We start from the raw sequence: 21,592 nt of genomic DNA, 5'->3' as shown, positions 1-21,592 counted from the left end.
TGGTGAAAGGACTGCCTTAGTTGTCTGATGTCTGGCCCCAGGAGGAGGGGGTTCAAGTATGGGCTCTGGGTTGGTTGGATGACTTTTCAAGGGTATAGTCTCAGACAAGTTGTTTACTATCTTTAGCAGTTAGCTAACCCTGGGAAAGGCCATCTCTTTAGGATTAACAAAGCCCCCAAATGTCAAATCATAAAATCAGAAAACTGAAAACATGATCAGTACAATAGGACTCGAAAAATCTCCAGGAAGCTTCCATGAAGTGTCTAATCCAGTGCCATTGATAAGTGTCACGAATATGACCACATCCTTTACCTGCATGTACTTCAGCTTAAGATGAGATCATCTCAGGAACCATAGCATTTATGGGGCAAGGCTTGGCATTTTCTTGGCATCCAAAGTGGTACTAATCTGATCAGAGTAACAGTTCCCTTCCTGAGATTTTTCCAGATTTGGACCTGCCCTTTTATAGTTTAAGGCAGAGGGTGTGAAGGTTAATTTTACGTGTCAACGTGACTGAGTCACGAGGTTCCCAGATATTTGGTCAAACATTATTCTGGGTGTGTCTATACGGATGTTTCCAGAGGAATCGGTAAAGCGGATGGCCCTCCCCAGTGTGGGCAGCCTCATCCCATCAGTTGAAGGTCTGAACAGAACAAAAAGCCTGACCGTCCCGTGACTGAGAGAGAATCCGTCTGCCTGACTGCCTTGAGCTGGGACATTGGTTTTCTCCTGCCTTTATACTCGAACTGAAACATCAGCCCTTCCTGGGTCTTGAACCCGCTGAGCTTTCATGGAAACTGCACCTCTGACTCTCCCAGGTCTCCAGCTTGCTGACTGCAGATCTCGGGACTTGTCAGCCTCCATAACTGTGTGAGCCAATTCCCGGGAGTGTCCGCCATGTAACAGAGAAGTGATGATGTTTGCTTCGGTTCCCTCCCTCATCTTTTTCTATCTCCTCCACCTGGTTTTGTCCTTTACTGGCAGTGTGGCCTTGAGGATGTAACCAGTGTCCTTGCAGCCTTACTTTTTTCAGTTGTAAAATGGGGATGGTATGTACCTGAAGCATCTAGCACGGGGCTTGGAACATGGGAGTCTGGGGTGGGGCAGCGATGAGCCAGTTTTACAGTTAGGATCAGGATCCAGCTTTGGATTGTCCAAAGTAGCCATTTATGTTGGGGAGGGATGGAGGGGATTGGCAAAGCTCAGGACTGGTAGAAGGAGGGGCCGGCAAGTTCAGCAAGTCCCAGAGGGGTGGGAGGGCACTAAGGGGGATTTACCCAGAAACAAATGAAGTTTAAGCTTCCTGGCCTCTCTCGCACAGGCCCCTGTGGGTGCGGGGATTCCAGGCGGGGAGGGGTAGCCAGGTTGTGACCAGGAAGCAATTCTGTGCTTGTATTTCTGATAAACTGCCTAAAGGAGACCTCAGGATCCAGACATTTACTGTGATTTATTTTCTCACTGAAAATTGATATTAACTATTGTATCTAATTTTATGTTTGTAATTTTGGATCCTCAAATTGTATAGACTTCAGTGCTCATAAAACCTGGATCTGCCCCTGCCTGGAGGCCAGCCCCTCTGGGAGATGACGTGTGGGGCCACTTGGGGTTGCAGAACTCTTGCGCGGTGCCCAGCCTAGCAATGAGGCTGTCCTGAGATGCGGAGTTGGGAGAAAGTCCAGACCAGAAGATTTTTTCCTCCTTGAATTGCTGCTTCAAAGAGCATTCAGAAAAAGTTGCTGTTCACAGAAAGGACTCATTGTAGCTCTGGCCCTACTGCTGACTCATTGTGTGACCTTTGGAAGATCACTTTGCCTCTCTGAGCCTCAGTTTCCCCATTTGTAAAGTGGTATCAAGACCTCCAGTGTGGCTCAGGTGTGGGCCTTGTTAAGTGTAAAGCTCTCTGCACATGGGAGGGAAGTATTGAAATTGTGCTGCTGTTACTTGTACTTCTATTATCTTGCTATTACTTGACATAATTGTGCCCAGAGCTTAACATTTCAGTGACTGAAGAGCAAAGCCAATGTCCACTCTGACACCCTGGTTTTTGGTTTTTTCTTTTGCCATTTCATTCATTCGTTTTAACTTTTTATTGGGGAAACGTTTCAGTATATACAAAAATACACTACCACAAGGAATGCCCATATAAATCCATCAGTTGGCTTCAAATTATTATCAACTCATGGCCAATCTTGTGTCATCTACATTTCCCACCTACTCCACTTCCTGTAAGATTTTCAATCAAATTCCAAATCATTTCGACTGTAAGAATCCCAGCATTTCTAAAAGATAAAGGCTCTTAAAAAATTATATCATTGGGGCTGCCTGGTGGTGTAGTGGTTAAGTTTGCTTGCTGTGCTTCGGTGGCCCAGAGTTCGAGGGTTCAGATCCTGGGCTTGGACCTGCACTGCTCATCAAGCCATGCTGTGGTGGTGACCCACATACAAAATAGAGGAAGATTGGCACAGATGTTAGCTTAGGGCCAGTCTTCCTCACCAAAGGGGAAAAAATTGTATATCAATACTATTATTTTACCTTGCCTCTCCCTCAAAAAACCTAAAATCTTTTCTTTTAATTTGCTTATAAACTAAAATTTAATACCATACCCTTCCACCCCACTCCATGTGGCATAAACTATTTTAAATTTGAATGTAGGGGTCAGTCCCATGGCCAAGTGATTAAGTTTATGTGCTCTGCTTTGGTGGCCCAGGGTTTTGCAGGTTCGGATCCTGGCACAGACCTAGCACTGCTCTTCAAGCCATGCCAAGGCAGTGTCCCACATAGCAGAACTAGAAGGACCCATCACTAGAATATACAACTATGTACTGGGGGGCTTTGGGGAGAAAGAAAAAAAAGAAAGATTGGCAATAGATGTTAGCTGAGAGCCAATCTTAAAAAAAAAAAAAGGAATGTAGATAAAATTTAGCTGGTAGGCATTTTTCCTGAATTATTTCTTAGGTCTAATGCTGTGAGAACTCAATTGAGGAGTCAGTTTGAATTAAATTCTGCTGCTTAAATTAGTGATGTGGGCTTAGGCAAGTTCTCTAACCTTATGTTAAATCTCAATTTTCCCATCTGTACAATGGGGATACTAACACCCCTTTTTACAAAGTTATTGTAAGGAGTCTCTGAGACAGCATAAGTAAAGTACAACGAGTCACACTCTGTAAATGTTAGCTATTATTATTATGACAGGTTCTCCCTACTTTTTCCTATCAAGTTCTGCCTTCTGGTAATTTGGCTGAGAGCTGTAACTGATGAAGCCTTACACCTGATTTAATTTAATAGGCCCAGAAAGGGGAGGAGCTAGTGGAGGGGCCTTCCAGCAGTCTCACCACCTGGGCACTAGGTGAAAGCCCAGCCTGTACTGTGTAGTCAAGACTCACTTGTGTCTCTGAGATTGGAGCCCACAGGGATCCAGACCATCAAGACAGAACAGCTCAGAGTAACCTTGGTCCAGGGAAACCGGAGGCAGAGAGGTTAGGTAAGAGGAAGGGAGTGGGTGGTGAGAACTGGAGGCTCTTGGTTGTCTGTTTTCCTCTTTGATGTTGGAAGTGTTCTACGAAGGTAATATGTTAAAAGTTGGCTTTGTGGTTATTGAAACCGAAAGCAAAGAGGGTCCTGCCTGGTGTAGGCTTGAGAGAAAACAACTGCGAACCATACAAAGGCCCACTGTTTCCTCAAGAGCAAAATAGCTGAGAGGTTGACTACAGGTCTTGCTGGCCTGATGGATCTTTCATTAAAAATGCTCTGAATAATCCTTGCTTATGGGCCAGCTCTCTTTGAACTCTGCCAGGTGTCCTAGCTGACACCCAGTGAGTAGCATGTCACATTACCCAAGATTAAGGAGATTTTGACACGGGCGATCTGGACTGCCTGTCCAGGAAGAGCCTGCTGTGGGAAAGTGTGGGGCCTCTAAGACTTGTCTGGACCAGGGCCTGGAGCCAGCAGCCAGTGATGTGAGTAGGAGATGCCTGGGAGGCTGTCTTATCTTTCAGTCAGCATGGATTTTACTTCTCCAGTTAGATCACAGGGAGAGCAAAGCATTTGTTTTGATCCTTTGAAGGAGGCACTCAATTGATTTAGGATTAATTGAGGACTTTTCATCCAATTTAGGGGCATAGTATTATGTAATTATAAAATGTATTGCATGGCCACTTGTTAAATGAAAGTTAAATTTGCCTTATTTATTGATTTTAAAAGTATGTGTGTTTCACCTTGTAAGAATGTGGAGAGAAAGTGGCTGCCTTCTTTGGAATTATTGATAGTTAATTCTTCTTTCTTAACCTATCAAGTACATATGTTTCAGGCTAGCTTCTAGGGAAACTACAAAGTCATATTAGATTTATACTCCTTAGTTATTTTGTTGGTTTTCTGTTCTAATCTGCTGACTGCAGGGTCAAGTTTGGCCTTTGTTTTCTTTCTTTTCGTCTTGTGGTTCAGATTGTGTGACCGTTGCTTCCTTCAATTTGTCTGTTTTTTCGGTTGTTGCTATAGACTTGATTTAGGTCAGTGTCAGAAATTCTGATTGGTTCCTTGAGTGATATTTTCTGATACTACTCGTGTCACCAAATGTATGATTTTTCCGACACAACCAGTTCTCCGACACCAACCGGATGACCAATAATTCAATTTAATACTGACGATAACCCCCAGCAGTAACTAGACCCCACAGATTAAGTGCTCAGACACACAAGAATGCCTCCACTTCAGATGCCAGCTGCAAATCGGGTCCCAGGTGACCCATATTTCTGTCTGGTTGACTGCAAATTTGGGGGTTCCTAGGATTCTCCCTCAGGTCTGATAATTTGCTAGAATGACTCATAGAACTCAGGAAAACACTTTGCTATAACAGTTTGTTATAAAGGATCAGGAACTGCCAAATGGAAGAGACACATAGAGCGGTGTATGAGGGGTGAGGTGGCACAGAACTTTCATGCCCTTGGTGAGTATGCGGTGCCACCCTCCCAGCACTTCAGTGTGCTCACCAACTCGGAAGTTTTCAGAATCTTGCTGTTCAAGAGTTTTTATAGAATTCAATCTCCAGTAAGGCTGAAAGTTCCAACCCTCTAATCACATGTTTGGTCTTTCTGGTGACCAGTCTCCATCCTGAAGCTATCTAGGGTCCCACTCTGAGTCACTTCATTAACATAAACTCCAGTATGGTTGAACGGGGCTCAAAATTATTATATGTTATTGAATAACAAATAACTCCTATCATTTAGGAAATTCCAAAGGTATTACAGAGAGCTTTGTGCTAGGAGCAGGGGACAAAGACCAAATTTCTCTCTCTATATATGTATTTTATTGTACTGCAGTTCCAAAGTGGGATATTACAAAATTATGATTATGCATTATTGCCCTGGGTTGTTTCTATCTTTGGCTTTGTATCATGCCCCACCTTCTCCACAAATAGCATTAGATTATGGTTCTGGTTTTTTCTGATCTGGATGTTTAGATGCTGTTACATTGTTAGAATGAGAGTGTCATTGAGATTTTCAGGTGTTTTGACACTTGGAACTTTTCTTCTAACAGTCTTTTGTGTTTTTGAAATTATTGTTTATAGTTCACAGCTGACGACTCCAAGGGCAAGACATTCTGCTTGATGACTGTTATTAATGAAGTTGATGAAACTGATTCAAAGGACTTTGTGTTTGTAAATATTGAATCCAGAAATAGGCCTGAAGCAAACAGAACTAACCTCCTTGGCTGAATGTGGGAAATATTTGCAAAAATTCTTCCTCTTTCTTTTTATTTATTAACTATTTTTTATTTTTATTATTTATTTTTTTTGAGGAAGATTAGCCCTGATAACACCTGTGCCCATCTTCCTCTATTTTATATATGGGACGCCTGCCACAGCATGGCTTGATGAGCAGTGGTTACATCTGCGCATGGGATCCGAACCCGCAAACCACAGGCCACTGAAGTAGAGCATGTGAACATAACTATTATGCCACAAGGCCAGCCCCAGTGCTTCCTCTTTCAAGAGAGGGATCATGGGGTCTTAGGCTGAAAGGGAACTCAGGGGTGAAGTAGACTCGATGGAGTGGCAGGAAACCGGAAGCTTAGCCAGGCCTCCTTCTAGATCCTTGTTTTTTAACTCTTTCCATGGGCTTAAGATGTAGTGTCGGGACCATGAAAAAGTGGGCTCCCTTTTCTGGGAAGTGAGGAGTTTTGCTGTGATTCTGTCATTCTGTGGACGTTTAGAAAGGCAGGATGTGATGGCTTTCTATCCACCATAAAATATCTTCTTCCTTCCCTACCATCCTGCTTGGTGATTTCCTCTGCTCCTCAACCATAAAAAAAAAAACAAAAAAAATCAAACTGAGTGGTTTTTAAAATTTAAAATGTAGAATTCATTAAAGAAAACTTGAGAAAAGCACACACAAAGAAGAGGAAAAAAATCAATTATAGTTATAGCAAAACATTGCTAATATTTAAGTGTTAGTACCATGAAAAATGGTTTCCCTTTTCTGGGAAGTGTGGAGAAAAAGAATATATATTTTCCATTTAACATTAACATATTAGCATTGTTCTGTTGTTGATAAAGATCACAGAGATAGTAGAGTGTAGTGGTTTAACATAGAGCCTCTGGCACCAGAATGCCTGGGTTCAAATCAGTCTACAGCTTACAGGATGTATGACCTTGAGGGAGTCATTTGACTGCTCCTTGCCTTGGTTTTATTGTCTGTAAAATGGGAATGATAATGGCAGCCAACTTGCAAATTAAATACTATGTAAAAGACTTAATATATGTTAGTGATTATGATCAAAATAGATTTTATTATAATATTAATATATATGTATATAGTAGAAATTTAATAAAATACAGAAAAGCAGAAGAAATCAAGATCACCTCTTATTCTAAAACCCAGAGAAAACCACGTACCCAGTGTCAGCATTTTGCTATCTGTTTTTAAATGCATTTTCTCTGACATAGTTGAGTTCATATTGTATTTAGTGATCATAACACAAAAAATTTATAGGCTTTTTGTAAACATAATTTTAAAAGACTTATATAGTCTTTTATATAGTTGTTCCGCCACATGCCCAGCTGGGTGAGCAGTGCACAATAGGTTGCCGAGAGACCAAAGAAAAGACCCAGAGACAGCAAATGAGACATATGGGTTTATTGGGAGTTACTTACAGGGAAGATCCAGTGGTGGCCAGCTGGACAGGAAATGTGCACCTGCTACTGCCCTCTGAGAGAAGCTGGCTTAAGTAGGCAGAGGAACAAAGGCTGCCCGCTTGCCAAGGGAGACTGTCCCTGTCTCACCTGCATTCCAAGGACCAGAGCCCCCCTGGAGGGCCTCCATGTTCCCTCAGACCATGAGGATCTTTGTGCTAACTAGCCCACAAGAAAGTGGCTGGGTTAACCAACCCCAGGACTATTATCCTGAGTGCTGGCACGTAGCCCAGACAAGGAGCCTCAAGGACACATGGTTTTAAAGGGGGGCATGCTGCCTAGTGCCCCTACAATAGTCTTTATATAATTTTGTGTAACCGTATTTTACTTAACCTTTCCCCAAAGTTTCAACATTCAGACTGCTATCTCTGCCCCTCCCCCAATATTCAGTTGAAGTAATCATAAATTAAGCTTGGTTAAAACACTCTGGAACTTGAGCCTTCCTTGGCCAGTGTGGAGCCTACATTTTTCTGTAACCAGGCTGTAATCAGATCCAATCCTCAAACCAGTTAGCTGAGGGCTGACTATATTATGACTGAATATATGAGAAATATCTTTGCAAAGGTTTGTCTTCTTGAGTCTTAAAAGACAAGAGTCCCAGAAGTGGAAATGCAGGGTCAAAGGATGAGAAATGTTCTTTTCTAGAAGATTCATATTGATTTTAAACTTGTGGCAACAATGTACAAGCTTGTCCTGCTTACTGGGGGCCCCCATGTTCCCTCCCCACAGCTCAGGGTCGCTTCTCAGATCTGAAATATTGAGGAGGTTGTCGGGGTGCCAAAACACTGGAATAGAGTTAATCCTGATTGAAATCAGCACTCTGGCTCCTCCTCCTCCTCCCAGTCATTTCTCCCTCCCCCAGGACCTTTCCTTCTTCCTTTCATAGCCTTTTTCCCCTCTCAGCTTCCTCTAATCCCCTCATGTAGGCTTCCTCTCCTCTAGTAGGGGGAAATGCATGTAATTAAATCATTCCTGTTAAGAAGTGAGTGACCTTAGCAGCAAGAAGTGTTATCCTTCAGCTGGGTACTTGCATTTCAATAAAGGGTTGCTGGAGCTTTGTTGAACCCAAAGGACTGAACTTGATGGTGGAATCTGGACGCTGTAATACCCAGAGAGGGAGATATTTTGCATCTGGGCCCTCCAAATTATGCAAGTAGATGGTATATCCAAGATATAAAGCCAGTTCTATGGATGGGGTGAGCCAAGGCCAGTTTCTGAGAAGCCTTTATTTCCTCATTGCCAAAGCACTGAGTGCTCAGAGCAGAAACCCGTTTTCCTAGAGGTAAAGTGTCTCTCTCAGAGGAACTATTAAGGGAAGATTGTTTACTGAATTGGATATAATAAAAGACTGGTTAGCAGCATGTGCATATTCTTTACATAAAATATAACTTAATGATACCAGGTAGGGCTCCTTTTATGGCTTTTTTATCATCTGGTTGAAATTGTCAAAGGTGTGGAGGGCCTTTGCTTGTATTTCTGTCACCAGTGATTTGATTAAATTGAGTGTCCCTGGGCAAGCAAAGCTAGGAGACTCTGGGCCCTGATTACCTTGGTCTGAACTCTGGGTTGCAGAATGTGGGTTTCTTGCTGGACTATTTCTGTTTCAGCAAAGTCTTAGGAGCCCTTGATAGCAAGAGATTGTACAGGTCTCTATCTGCAGACTCGTACATCTTTGATGGATTGAAAAGCCAAAGATAGAGTGTGCCTGAGAGGAGAATGGGTGACAGCTGGATACAACCACATGATGCCCTAGAGTTTTTGGGTGGACAAGGATGGTATAGAGAAATAAATAGAAAGAACTTAAAAAGTAAGGCTTACTTCGTTCAAAGAAAGTCCTAGATGTCCTGAAAGGCGGAAAGGGAGAAATGGAGAAAGGGAGAGCTTAGCCGATTGTTAGTTATCAACTGAACACTCTCAGGACACTTTGGAACCACAGCCAGATGGGAAGGTGGTCTTGAAGTGAGATGGTGGGCACCAACTGGAGCTGGCCAGATGCCAGCCTCCCCTTCCTCCCAAAAAGAAAATGCTTTGGTCTCATAGTGGTCCCTTCCTGACTCATAGCCTTATCTGTTCCTTTCTAGTCTGATCCAGCCTGAAGATGACCCCCCTGGTCTCTGTGGTGTCAGGCCCCCGTGCTCGGCTCTTTGCTTGCTTCCTCAGGCTGGGCACTCAGCAGGCCAGCTCACTTCAGCTGCACACAGGAGCCAGTCTGGCAGCCAAGAACTACTATGAGGTGCTGGTGCTGGGTGGCGGCAGCGGTGGGATCTCCATGGCTGCCCGCATGAAGAGGAGAGTGGGTGCAGACAACGTGGCCATCGTTGAGCCCAGTGAGGTAAGTCTCCTCTTTTTGAGTGTATGAGTGTGTGCGCATGTGTGTGTCTGTGTTAGGGGTGTGCTGTCATGTTCCCAGGTTAGTGCTTCTCCTTCTGGGCACAAAAAACAGGCCCTCAAAGGGATTGGGGGAGGGTAGAGGGAGGGAGAGAGAGGACAGATCTCTTGGCTTTCTCTGTTCTTCTCTGGATTAGTTTCTTAGGGCTGCCATAACAAATTACCAGAAACTGGGTGGTTTAAGATAGATTTTCATTCTCTCACAGTTATGGAGGCGAGAAGTCCAAAACCAAGGAGTCAGCAGGGCCATGGTGGAGGGGAGGGGGAATCTGTCTCGTGCCTCTCTTCGAGCTTCTTGTGGTTGTGGGCAGTCCTTGAGGTTCCGTGGCTTGGAGTGGCATCACTCCAATGTCTGCCTCCATCTTGACATGCTGTTCTCTCTGTGTGTTTCTAGTATCTTCAGGTGACCTTCTTATAAGGACGCCAGTCATTGGGTGTAGGGCTCATCTGATCCTCATTTTGAGCAAGAGTATGAGTAAAATGAGCATGACCTCGTTTTAACTTGATTACATCTGCAAGGACCCTACTTCCAAATAAAGTCACATTCACAGGTACTGAGGTTAGGACTTCAACATTTCTTTTTGGGGAGAGACAATTCAACTCACAAAATCCTCTACCTCCCACCTCATGTCCAGAGAAAAATCAGTGGCCATTGTACTTTCCTATGGCTGTCCCAGTCTGGAGAAAGGATGATGCATTGAGGAGGCCTCTGGAAAAGTGTCAGTGGGTTTGAGAAATTTAAGTACAGGGGATTATAAACAGATTATAAGGAAGAAAAAGGCAGCAGACACCTGGGGGGAAGTTGGGAAGTGTTGGTAAGGCACTATTTCATGAAAAACATTTTAGGATTATCCAAAAGCTTCAGAAAAATATTCAAGATCTTTGGTGGGTTGCCTAATGTTTCCCGAGGAACCAGATGTGCACCAGCTGGGAGTTGTATCCTTGGGAGGGAAAAGTAAAATGGACCTGGTGCCTGTTTGGTGGGGAGGAGAGGGCAAGAAAGGCACAATCCTTTTCCAGAAGTCTCCCCAGTACCAAATGAGGCTGCCCAGGGCTATGTTGCAATCTCTGATTGTTATGCTGTGATCTGAGAGGACAGTAGAGGGCTCTCTCTCTCACTTTCCTTTTTAAAGTGACTTTAATTCAGGGACATTTTAAACGACAATGGTCTGAGAGCTGTATCAGGAGGCCTGTGGTGTGTTGTAGCTAACCCATGGGGAGGTCTCCCAGAGGGGCTACTCTTTGTCATCAGACGAGAGCTCCTCTGAGGCACTGGATTTAACTCAGGAGGCCAGAATCCCATTTGTCCTGCCCCATGAGGAGATGCAGGACAGGAATCTTGAAGGAACTGCCAGTGGCTCAGGCATTTGGCATTTTCCCTCCTGCGTCTGGTTTAGCGATTGCTGGAGCTGATGCTTGTTCGTAGTCTGAAAAAATCCTCGCCTGTATTTTCATTCCTTTTTCTGTTCAAGATGGACTTGAAATCATTGAGCTCTCACAACTGGAGACCTCTGCCCCCTCTCCTCTTTGAGCACATCCATCACTGGCTCTAGGGACATTGCAAGGCCATTCCTCTGTTCTCTTCACCTCTCTGTGGGTATTGGCAATTCTGTCCAGCTGATTCGAGGCGTTTTGGCAATGTTGAGAGCTCTTGGTCCCGCAGTCTACTCCATGAGTCAACTGGAATTCGCAGAGGCCATTAAACCAATCTAGTTTTTGCTCTTGAGTCTAGAACTTTCACAACTAACTTAGATCAAGAGTGGCCCATCTGAAGCAAGAGAACTCCAGAAAATAGTGGAGGTTTGGACATTTGTTGCATTATGGGATAGGATATGGTGCCCACTGGCTTTGGATGTAAAAGCTCCGAGAATGGAGAAGAGGGCCTGGTAGCATTGATAGGGAGTGCCCGCGGTCCGCCGTGGGCCTGGGAAACCCAGCTGGAAGTTAGTGAAGTCTCAAGGATCCCCAGAAGTGGCTGTAAATTTTTCAGACTTACCATAGTCCCACAAACTTCTGAGGAACCATATTTAGGCTGCTGGGCTTAATTTTTCTTTATATCTGTGGACATAAACGTATCCGTAATGTGTGTGTATATGTATAATATGTACACGTTAAACACTAAGTCAACTTTCAGCAATAAATAATACAATGGTTACTAAGGATAGTTTATGGCTTTTTTGGATGATCTCGGCAAAATTCTTGTGTCGGTGACTGCCCTTCAGAGCTTAACGCAATAGGAGACATCACTGGGCGGGGGATGGGAGGGAGTTGGGGAGGGCTAACCTGGAGACTTTGCTGTGCAATGCGCCAAGAGGTAGGAGGTAGTAATTGAGAGTCTAGCTCATGAAGCTTTAGCTATGACCCTTTTGATCAGCATCAAATTGAAATGAATCTCCAAATACTTTGATTCTCAGAGACATTTCTACCAGCCAATCTGGACGCTGGTGGGTGCTGGTGCCAAACAGTTGTCCTCATCCTTCCGTCCCACCGTGAGTGTGATTCCATCCGGTGTAGAATGGATCAAAGCTAGAGTGGTTGAGCTGAACCCAGACAAGAACTGCATCCAGACAGACAACGGCAAGGAGGTAACACCAGGTTCCTTTGGGTTCTGTTAATCTGAGGGCTTGTATTAAATGCACAGTGGTTATCAAACTGGACAGCTTCATGGTGGGAGGGTGGTATATATGTGTGTGTGTGCATGTTGAATACCACATGGGACGGGAGGGTGTGTGGTGGATGGAGGATGGGATAGATGGAAGGACTGAGTGATGTTGAATTAATAAATGAACGACTAGGAAGTTGTGGTTGAACACCCACCATCTGCCCTATTGCTTGAGGTACAGTGTCTTGCACCTGAATGTTTATTAAACAAATACTACTGCTACATGTTCAAATAGCAGGCATCTCTTTCCTTTTTCCTTTGAAGCAGTCAAGCTTCTCTACCTGAAGGGGCTGTTGGAAAATATCCACCCCAGTCACACTAGGGGGCACTCTGCCAGAGTTGTAAGGGAACCGAGTGACTCTCAGGTTTGTGCCAGGGCTGAGAATTGCTGCTGCCGGAGCTGGAGGCTCATAATTGCTCAGCACCCTCTAGAAGTCTCCTCCCACAATCACCGCTCAGGGATCAAAGTTTTTCAGCAACTGCTGCCTCTTGTGTTTGACTGAGGGGATGAGAGCAGGATGGTGAGACAGGCTTAGAAGCCATCTGCCACGTCCTGCCTCCTCAGCGGCTGCTGAGCCCAGGACAGTGGCCCGCAGCGAAGCCATCATGCAACACCTGGCCTGTTCCAGGCTCTCGTGGTTCTTGGGCCTCCAGGGTGTTATTAACCTTAATACCCTTCCTCCTCTCTCTCCAAATTGGGCACTCTGGCATCTTCACAGAATTTTAGAATCTGAGAGTTGGTGGAAATCTGAAAGGTTTTCAAGGCCAGCTCCTTCCTCAAGGCAGGGACTCATTGGCTGTGGGCATTCTCAACCTTTCCTTGGGTCACGGCTCTTTCTGAGCACCCGATAAAAACCGCTCTAGAAAAATGCATACATGTACCACATTTTGCATCTAATTTCAAGGAGTTCAGTGACTGTTTGTAGTCTGTCCCTGAACCCTGATCAAGATTACCTTCCTTCCTTCCTCTTTTCTACAAATATTTATTAAGCATCAACTGTAAGCTAGGTACAGTTTTAGGGATATATGAGTGAGCAAAAACAGACAAAAATCCTTACCATGCTGGGTTTTATGTTCTAGTGGAGGAGGACATACAATAAACAATAGACATCGTAAGTAAATTATATAGTGTGTTAGAAGGTGATATATATTAAAGAGAAAAAAATAGAGCTGAGTAATTAGGATTGGGGCACATGGGCGTCGAGAGTGGAGTTTAAGATGGATTGGTATTCAGTTTAAGATGGATTGGTATTCACACATCCCCAGTCCAGGAGGTCTCAGACAACATGATTCCTCTGGATTTTTTTTAGACAGACAGGTTATATGGCAGTTCCGCCTCTGCCGAGTCAGAACCCACCTTCCTGTAGTCTCTTTCTTGTTCTCTCTTGGGCCCCAGGGCGTTAGTGGCCCTAATACCTTTCTTATTCCTTGTCCTTCCTCTGGTGTAGGAGAGAATGTCTTCTCTCTTTTCCGTGGAGAAACCCTTCAGCTATTTGAAGATGGCTCTTATCGTCTGTGTAAATCTATTCTTCAGGTAGATTGTCCCCCTGTCCCCACTTTCCTCAACTCTTCCTCATATTTCATGGTCTCCAGTCCCCTCACTGCCCTGCTTTAGATGTCATCTGGCTTGTTAGTGCCCCCATGAAAGAGGCCCTGGAAGAGTAGGCAACTCTACAGAACAGCCCAGAAGAGAGTGGGACCGTTCTCTCCCACCGTGGGATATAGTGAAGTTAGCATGTACCACAGTGCTGATTCGTGCTGGGCTTGAGGTCAGTTCAAACCTCGGGGGCTTTTTTTTCACATGATCCACTGTCAAGTCAGACTTCTTTCATCCTAAAATACATACATACATACATACATATTTAGTTATTTTAATTAAATAAAAAATTTTATATATTATTTCCCTCCTGTTGGTGAGCTTCCTTATTTTCCCCAGCGTACCCAGGAGAGCAGACTGAATTAAACACAAGATTGTTCTCAATTCACAAGATTGAGCTTCGTGGCTCATTTCCCTTGCTGGTGTGCTGCTGGCTCAGGGGGCCAGGAGCCTTGTGCCTTATGACACCCATCCCCCCTTTGGTACTGCAGGGCCTGCCTCCTTGATTAGACCCTTTTGCATGGCAGGAATAGCTCAGACCCTCTGTGGTTGAGTTCCTGCTCGTCTTAAGGAGCATAAACTTGTCTTATCTCTCAAGGTGAGAGGCACTGATGGGTGTTCTCACTTCTGAGCCCTGTTTAGACAGCTAGGGCTTAGACCCTTGGGAAAGGTGTAGTGTCTTGTTTTAGGCTTGGGGAAGAAGTCGGTGAGAGCTGGTGGGACTCTCTTCCAAGATTTTTTAAGTGAAATTATTCCACAGACAGATATCAGAAGTCTGCGTATAACATCTCGTGGGAGATATCATCTTGTTGGTTTTAGTTCCTCCTCCCAACTTGCCTGGATCTTTTGGATTCACAATTCTGTCATCCAGTTAGCTTTTTTCCCCTATCCATTATTCAGGATGGTTTCATTTAAGTTCTAGGTTTTAATTCTGTAACACATCCCTAGAGAGCTTTTCCTAGCTTACATAAATCAACATTGTTTAGCAAATATTTTTAAATTGACCAAATCATTCCATTCTTAGTTTACACTTTTCTATCCTATTCACAAGGTGAAAGACTGAGTTGAAGGTACTGCTGAATCCAGACTTTAGTATGTTTATGCCTCTTCCCTGACCCAGAGATATGTCTAGAATGTGTCCCATAGGCTCTGTGGAGACTGGTCCTTGCTCCTTCTCCAGACCTGATCTGGATCTGCTCTCTCCCTTGTTCCTGCTCCAGCACACTTTCCTCTTATTTCCTCCAATGCCTCAGGCTCCTTCTTCCCCAGGACATTTTTACGTGCTGTGCTCACCTCTTCCCCTAGCTAACCCCTACTCATCTTTAGCTTAGATGTGACTCCTTCAGGCAAGCCTCCCCTGTCCTCCTAGACTAGGTCAGGTTCCCCCTAGACATGCTGTCACAGCATTCTGTGATTTAGTAACTATTTGTGTGGTTATCTGGTAATGCCCATCTCGCCCACTAGACTGAGTTCCTGAAGGGGTAGGAATTGTGTCTTCCTTTGATGTTGTATGTCCATGACCTAGCATAATATCTGTCACATAGAAGTGCTCAGTAAATATTTGTGAGCAAATTGTGTCTCAGTTTCTTTATCTGGAAAATGGGATTAGTAATAATACCTACCTTCTTAGGTTGTTGTGAGGATTAAATGAATTAAAACATGTAAAGCACTTAGAGCAGTGCCTTGCACAAGGTGAAAACTCAAGAAATGTTGCTGTTATTACCTTTAAAAGAATATATGAAAAAAGGGAGAGGACCCACTGTGAGCCAGCATAGTTCTTGACTGCTGACTGACTGAAAGCAGGTTTGCAGTCTGTGAACACATATTGGTGTTCTTCTTTTTCTAAATTACTAAGAGACATCTATTTACTAGATGAGACTAGAATTTTGCAATAGAGGAACATCCCATTTACTAAGTTGTTAGTGTCAGAATTTACCTCCCCCATGCCCTGTATAAAATGGGAATACTTGCCCATATTTAGCCTTCTGGCAAGGTCTGCACTGTTCTCTGTTTTGCTCAAATTGCTCAAGAGGCTTGTCTACAAGCTTTTGCAATTCCTTAGAGTTTAGATCATCTGGCCTGGAAACTGGAGCTCATTCAAGAAGCTTGAGGCTTTCTTTTTGTTCTTTGCTACCTTAGGGTTTATTCTCCCTTCATGATTGTTTTCATAATCTTAAACTTGTCTGTTACTAGTCCTTAAAAATAATCAATATTGTGCTCTAATAAAACATTCAAGGCATGAACAAACCAAAGGCGTTTTTCATTGACAGTGTTCATATGTTTGCCTGTGGATCATCACCCCCAGACCCCATGCCACCTCTGACCTCACATACCTTGAAGACCCAGCACAGTTCAGTCAGCCATTTAATGGGCCCAATACAATTTCCCGCAGAATAAGGAATTTCAGGGCACCAGCTCTCTATGGATAGGCAAATCCCACAGAGGAAGATGTGTATGTTACCTATCCACTTTGATAAATGGTGTATTTCACAAACAACTGAAAGCATCCATCCATCCATCCATCCATCCAACAAACATTACTGAGTTCCTCCCTTTAATTTAGTGACTGCGTTAGATTCTAGGGATATGAGGAATAAGACCTAACCTCCATCCTCTGGAGTGTACAATGTAGTGCGGAAGACATTACTCCTATAGACAAGTGCTATAGAGCATCAAGTACACTGTGCTGAGGGAGCTCCTGGGAAGGCCCAGCAGGGAGGGGGATAGAGTCATAGGACGGCCTCACTGAGGAGGTGACTTTGGAGCTGGTCTCCTGGATCTCAGGACAGGACCTCTCCAGTAGCTTGCTCCCCTTAGCCCCCCAGCCTGAGCCAAGCACTCTTGGGTCTTGGAGTCCTCACTCTTCAACTGTGATCTGCTCAGCCTGCTGCTCCATTTAGTACAAGATTGTGGCAGTCACCACCTGTTGCTTCTTTCTGAGCTCCTGACCTTCACCACAATCATTCTCCACCTCCAGTTTTCTAGGCAAGTCCTTCTCATTCACATCCTTCTTGCTTACGCTTTCTGACCTCAACTTGTCTTCCTTCTGATCCTAAACCCACATTTCCATCATGATAAATACGGGTGCTTTTGCCCTCAGCATGAATAATCACAATACCCATATTTAAAGAGGGAAATTTTAAGTTCCAAACAGATCATTAAATAAGGTCAGGTACATTATGTCACATCCTTTTCAATAACCCTCAAAGGAGCAGTTTCTCAGTTATGATATTGATCCAGTCCATATGACAGGTCAGATTTGCTTGGGATTCACACATGGCCCCATACATTTTAAAGAAAGTTGATTGTCTTTTAAGGTTAGGAAGTCATTCTCCCACGCTTCAAGATGAAAAAGTGTTAACACAAGCACCACACAAATAATTGCGCTTTCTTTGCTATCGCTCTCCACTGTGTAAAAGCACAGGAGGCTCAAGCTCTCAGGGGCCACGCACGTTATACAATATTTGGAAAGCAGTGCGATGTGAGGCAACAGAGAATGGTGGGCACGATGGCAAACTAGAGCATGCATTCCTCCCTCCCACCCTGCCCTCCACCCACAGCCCCACGCCATTCACATTCAGAAATGGAAACATGGTGGTGGCCGCACATGTCTGGGGCCTGAGTCAACCCTTGGGTGGCCACTTTTGGGATCTTGGTCTAAAATCAGATTGTTTTGTGTTGCAGATCTCCTACAAATATCTTATCATTGCTCTCGGAATCCAGCTGGACTATGAGAAGGTACCATTTTAAACTACTTCTCTATTACACTGGCCTACTTAGGCCAAGATCAAACACTGCATTAAGCTGCTTTATATTCATTTTGACAAGAAAAGAGTCCTAAGAAACCCTCTTCTAGTTTTATTTCTCAGCAGTCTTTTTATGGTTTAAAAAAAAATCTTCTCTAATATTCTGTCAATGATAATATGTTTTAGCTCTAAGCTTCGGTCAGAGTTCAGCATGTCCATGCCCTCATAGAGATTCTTGCAAAACAGCAGCCTTTTCCACACTTACAAGAAAACTGCTTTTCTATGTAGGGCTGAGTTGGCTGTATTACAGATGAGATTCTCCTTTGAAAGTAAGATTTCGATTGTGAAAGCTTAAGCAGACTTTGAGGGTAGAAAACCAGCCGTTCGTTCATCAGGGACTGGGAGGACGTCTGGGTTTTGTTGTGTAGAAGCTGGGTTTTTTGGTACAAAGTGACTGATGCAATGCTCGATGCCATATAAAGCTACCTTAGAAGTTCCTTAGATCTCCCTTTTCACTGAGCTAGGAAGTTGGATGCTATCAGACAATTGTGAGATTCAAATTTATTTTTCTAAAATATCACAGAGTAAGTCAGTAATTACAATTTCCAGAAGCTTGTTGGGCACTGTGGATAACACAAACAGTTGGAGCACGTAAAGTGTAGTGGTACCCAGGTCACAAACTGCAGGACTGTGGTCCAGGCAAGGGCCCCAGGGGAGCTGGCTCAGTAAGGGTCCTTGAAGTGTATTTCTGTCTAAAAAACTCTAATCATGCCATGTGCAGGGTGAGGGTGGTAAAAATGTCCTGGTATGTGTTCTGTGAATGTTCAAAGAAGCCATTCATTGGTGTGAACATTGTGATGAGGTTGAGTCTTGGTGCCATGGGTCATGAATCTCACAGAACGACCAACTGTGGAGTAGGCAATATAGAGAAAGGTGCCAGTTACAACTTCTGGGAGATCCATGCCTCTAAGAAAAGCCCCACCAGGGTTGCCTCAGCAAAGACAGCGCATCTCCATGGTACTGTCTCCCCGCAGCCCCAGTACCATGTGAGGAGGCCTGTTGGAAGAGACCAGTGCTGAGAATTATTTGCAACCTCTTGCAGCAAACCAAGAAACAACAATATTTAAAAGTAGCTATTATTATGGAGTCTCTACTGCGTGCCAGAGACCATGCTAGGAATCTAATATTGATTCCTCACAACTGCTTGTGAGGTAGATGTTCTTATTTCCACTCCACAGATGAGGAAACTGAGGCTAAGAGGATGTAGGTAATGTTACCAGGGCTACTGTATTACTTGGTGCTCTTTGACTGCAGATCCTAAAGTACTACTCAGGCTAGTGTACAAAAAGGGGGATTTATTTGATGGGGATACCAAGGTGTCTGGATCTCCAGGGTAGGAGTGTAGATGGGCCTCCAGAAGGGCTGGATTTCCGATCTGAGTTCTCTTGGACCCCAGGCAGCCTCTCTGCCCACCTGTCTCTGTCTGTCTGTTCCACTGGCTCCATGGAGTCTCTGCAGCATGATGACCTGCTTGCTGCCTGCTCAGCAAAGGGGGAGGCAGATCTCATCTCTTTCTCTGACCCTCACTGCCTCCTTCTGCTTCAGAGTTCCCCAGGAGGCCACTTGCATTGGATGAGGGCCCATAAACTGCCCTTTATGACCAGCTGTCCCTAAAATGACTTGGTTACTACTTTATGGCACCTTTTCCCTTAGCAATGACTTCTTCAAACTAGAGAAAAACAATGAAGGCCATAAGAGATCAGCTGTTTATTTATCTCTTGAATAGTGAGTTGAATAGTGAGGAGATATGGAGGTCCTGTGGGAAGAGCCCTAGGTGGAGATCGGGGCATCTGGCATCTAGTTCTATAAGATTCTAGGTGGGTCTCTCAAACTTGCTTTATTTCAGTTTCCTCATCTATGTCTATGGGCTGATAATATTTCCCTACCCCATTCATAGGAGCATAGTGAATATCCAAGTTATCATAGGTGTGAAACTGCAGAAACATTAAAAGGCAAGGTGATTTTATAATAATAAATAATTGTTGTTGAGGTTGCTAATATAATTACTTGAACTTAGTGGGAGATATGATCAGTAATCAGGGGGATAGTTGCTCTTAACGTTGAATGTTACAGACACGATCACAGGACTCTGTTTCCTTGGGACCTGAGGGATAGGTGTCCATGACTCCAGAGATGGTCAGTCTGAAGTCTGGAGAACAGCCTGGGAGGTTCTGAAGGACCAGCCTGTCTTGATGACTGAGTTTTGATGGTTCCCTGCTCTTGCTGGAAGAACTGGTGCTCAAGTCTCTTAACTCAATCTGTGCCATCTTCACTGCACTCTGTGAACTTTCTAACATTTAAGACAAGTGTCCAGTTAATCTTCCTGGCAGGAGTGCACTAACACTCATGGAGCTCTTACCATGTGCATGTCATTTTTCTAAGCACTTTACATGCATGGTCTCATTTATTCCTGGCAACAGCCCTATGCAGCAGTTACTCCTATCCCCATTTCACAGATGATGAACAAAAGCTTCTCATGTGTGTCAGAATCACATGGAGCGCCTCTTAAAACATTTCTGGGCTTGTCTCCACCTTTCTGATTCAGTAGGTCTGTGGTGGGGCCTGATAATTTGCATTTCTAACAAGTTCCCAGGTGGTTCTGGTCTGGGGACCACATTGTGACCCACTGGTTTAGAGATATAAGGTAATTTGCATTAGGTATTAGCGTTAGGTCACAATGCTCATAAGTGGAAAATCCAGAACTCAAGCAAGGTCTGGGGGTTCACAAGTCCGTATTTTTAATTACCTGCCTTTACCAAGAGTTTGATCTTGTCCAACCTAATAAAGGGGAATTTAAGTTTGCAATTACAGACAACGTGGCTCTCGGTTCTGCTTATCATGCTGCTTCTTCCCAGTAAGGCAGCTGGTTCTCCAAAAAGGAGGTATGGCTGGCTTCTTGTCCTCACTCTCGTGGTGGAAAGAGATATGTTCAATCATGGTCTTAAGGCCAGGGAGGCAGAGGGGTTCCCCTGGGCCAAGCCCTTTCTGCAGCTTGACAGGTGACTCCAGGCACCACAGCTCTGGTCTTAGCAGATTTCCCACCCCCCTGCCTGCTCCATTGTGTGTGAGTACTGGGGGCTAATAACTGTACTGAGACATGGTACAATACTTGAGAGCTTGTAGAAATGGCCGAGAACAAGGCCTATAAACAAGAACTCCATTTGCACTTTTGTTAAAAAATAATTTCTTCGTGTGCTTTGTTGCAGATTAAAGGCCTACCTGAAGGTTTTGACCATCCCAAAATAGGGTCCAATTATTCAGTTAGGACAGTAGAGAAGACATGGAAAGCCCTGCAGGACTTCGAGGAGGGCAATGCCATCTTCACCTTCCCAAATACTCCGGTCAAGTGTGCTGGAGCCCCACAGAAGATCATGTATTTATCGGAAGCCTATTTCAGGAAGGTATGCTTCCTTCCCAGGGACAGAGGCAAGGAGGCAGACGGTGCTAATTCAATGACTGCCAAAATTCCATTTTTATTCGTGTCAAATTACCTTTTCTAAACTTTTATTATATATGTACAAAATTATATAACTGGAAGTTTTATAAAATGGAAAATGGAAGAAATCACTCATAATCCAATTGCTTTAATATAGCTGCTGTCATCAATTTGACATGTCCTTCCATTATTTCCCTATACCTGTTTTTTTTTTTTTAACATGGTTACAATCATACTATGTATACAAATTTAGGTGTACTGCATGTTATTAAATAGTCTTTGTAACATACTTTTTATTGTGTATATAGAAGTCTACTGGAGCAATATGTTAAAGATTGTTTAAATATTTCCATATAGTTAGACAATTAGTTGCATATTGTTTAGTTTTATACATAATGACCTAAACTGCTCCACCTTAAGTTCAAGGTTATGAATATTTTCTGGCTCTTGATATATATTTTTGGAAATATAATAGGCAAAATGCCAATTCTAAAGGCAATAAAAAGTTCATGTAGAA

At 43.8% G+C, this 21,592-nt stretch overlaps 1 protein-coding gene across 9 annotated transcripts in view; it reads left to right on the top strand.

Annotated features, from left to right (window-relative positions):
* Positions 1-21,592, top strand: part of SQOR (sulfide quinone oxidoreductase) — a 44,699-nt gene that overhangs the window by 10,776 nt on the left and 12,331 nt on the right. For 5 of the 9 annotated variants that reach the window (XM_070504488.1, XM_070504486.1, XM_014847023.3 and 2 more), the window contains exons 2-5: positions 9,268-9,518; positions 11,989-12,159; positions 17,518-17,571; positions 20,846-21,040. In XM_070504488.1, the coding sequence (XP_070360589.1) occupies positions 9,285-9,518; positions 11,989-12,159; positions 17,518-17,571; positions 20,846-21,040 (654 nt within the window). In that variant the 5' untranslated portion in view covers positions 9,268-9,284. Of the gene's footprint in view, positions 1-3,344; positions 3,482-3,620; positions 3,957-9,267; positions 9,519-11,988; positions 12,160-17,517; positions 17,572-20,845; positions 21,041-21,592 lie in introns of those variants that run through there. The other 4 variants (XM_070504489.1, XM_044764954.2, XM_070504490.1 and 1 more) reach the window with 4 other exon arrangements.

Source organism: Equus asinus, chromosome 2, assembly GCF_041296235.1.
Source record: "Equus asinus isolate D_3611 breed Donkey chromosome 2, EquAss-T2T_v2, whole genome shotgun sequence".
Lineage (NCBI taxonomy): Eukaryota > Metazoa > Chordata > Mammalia > Perissodactyla > Equidae > Equus > Equus asinus.
The sequence above is the reverse complement of the archived record's forward strand: the minus strand, read 5'-3'. Positions and strand labels throughout refer to the sequence as shown.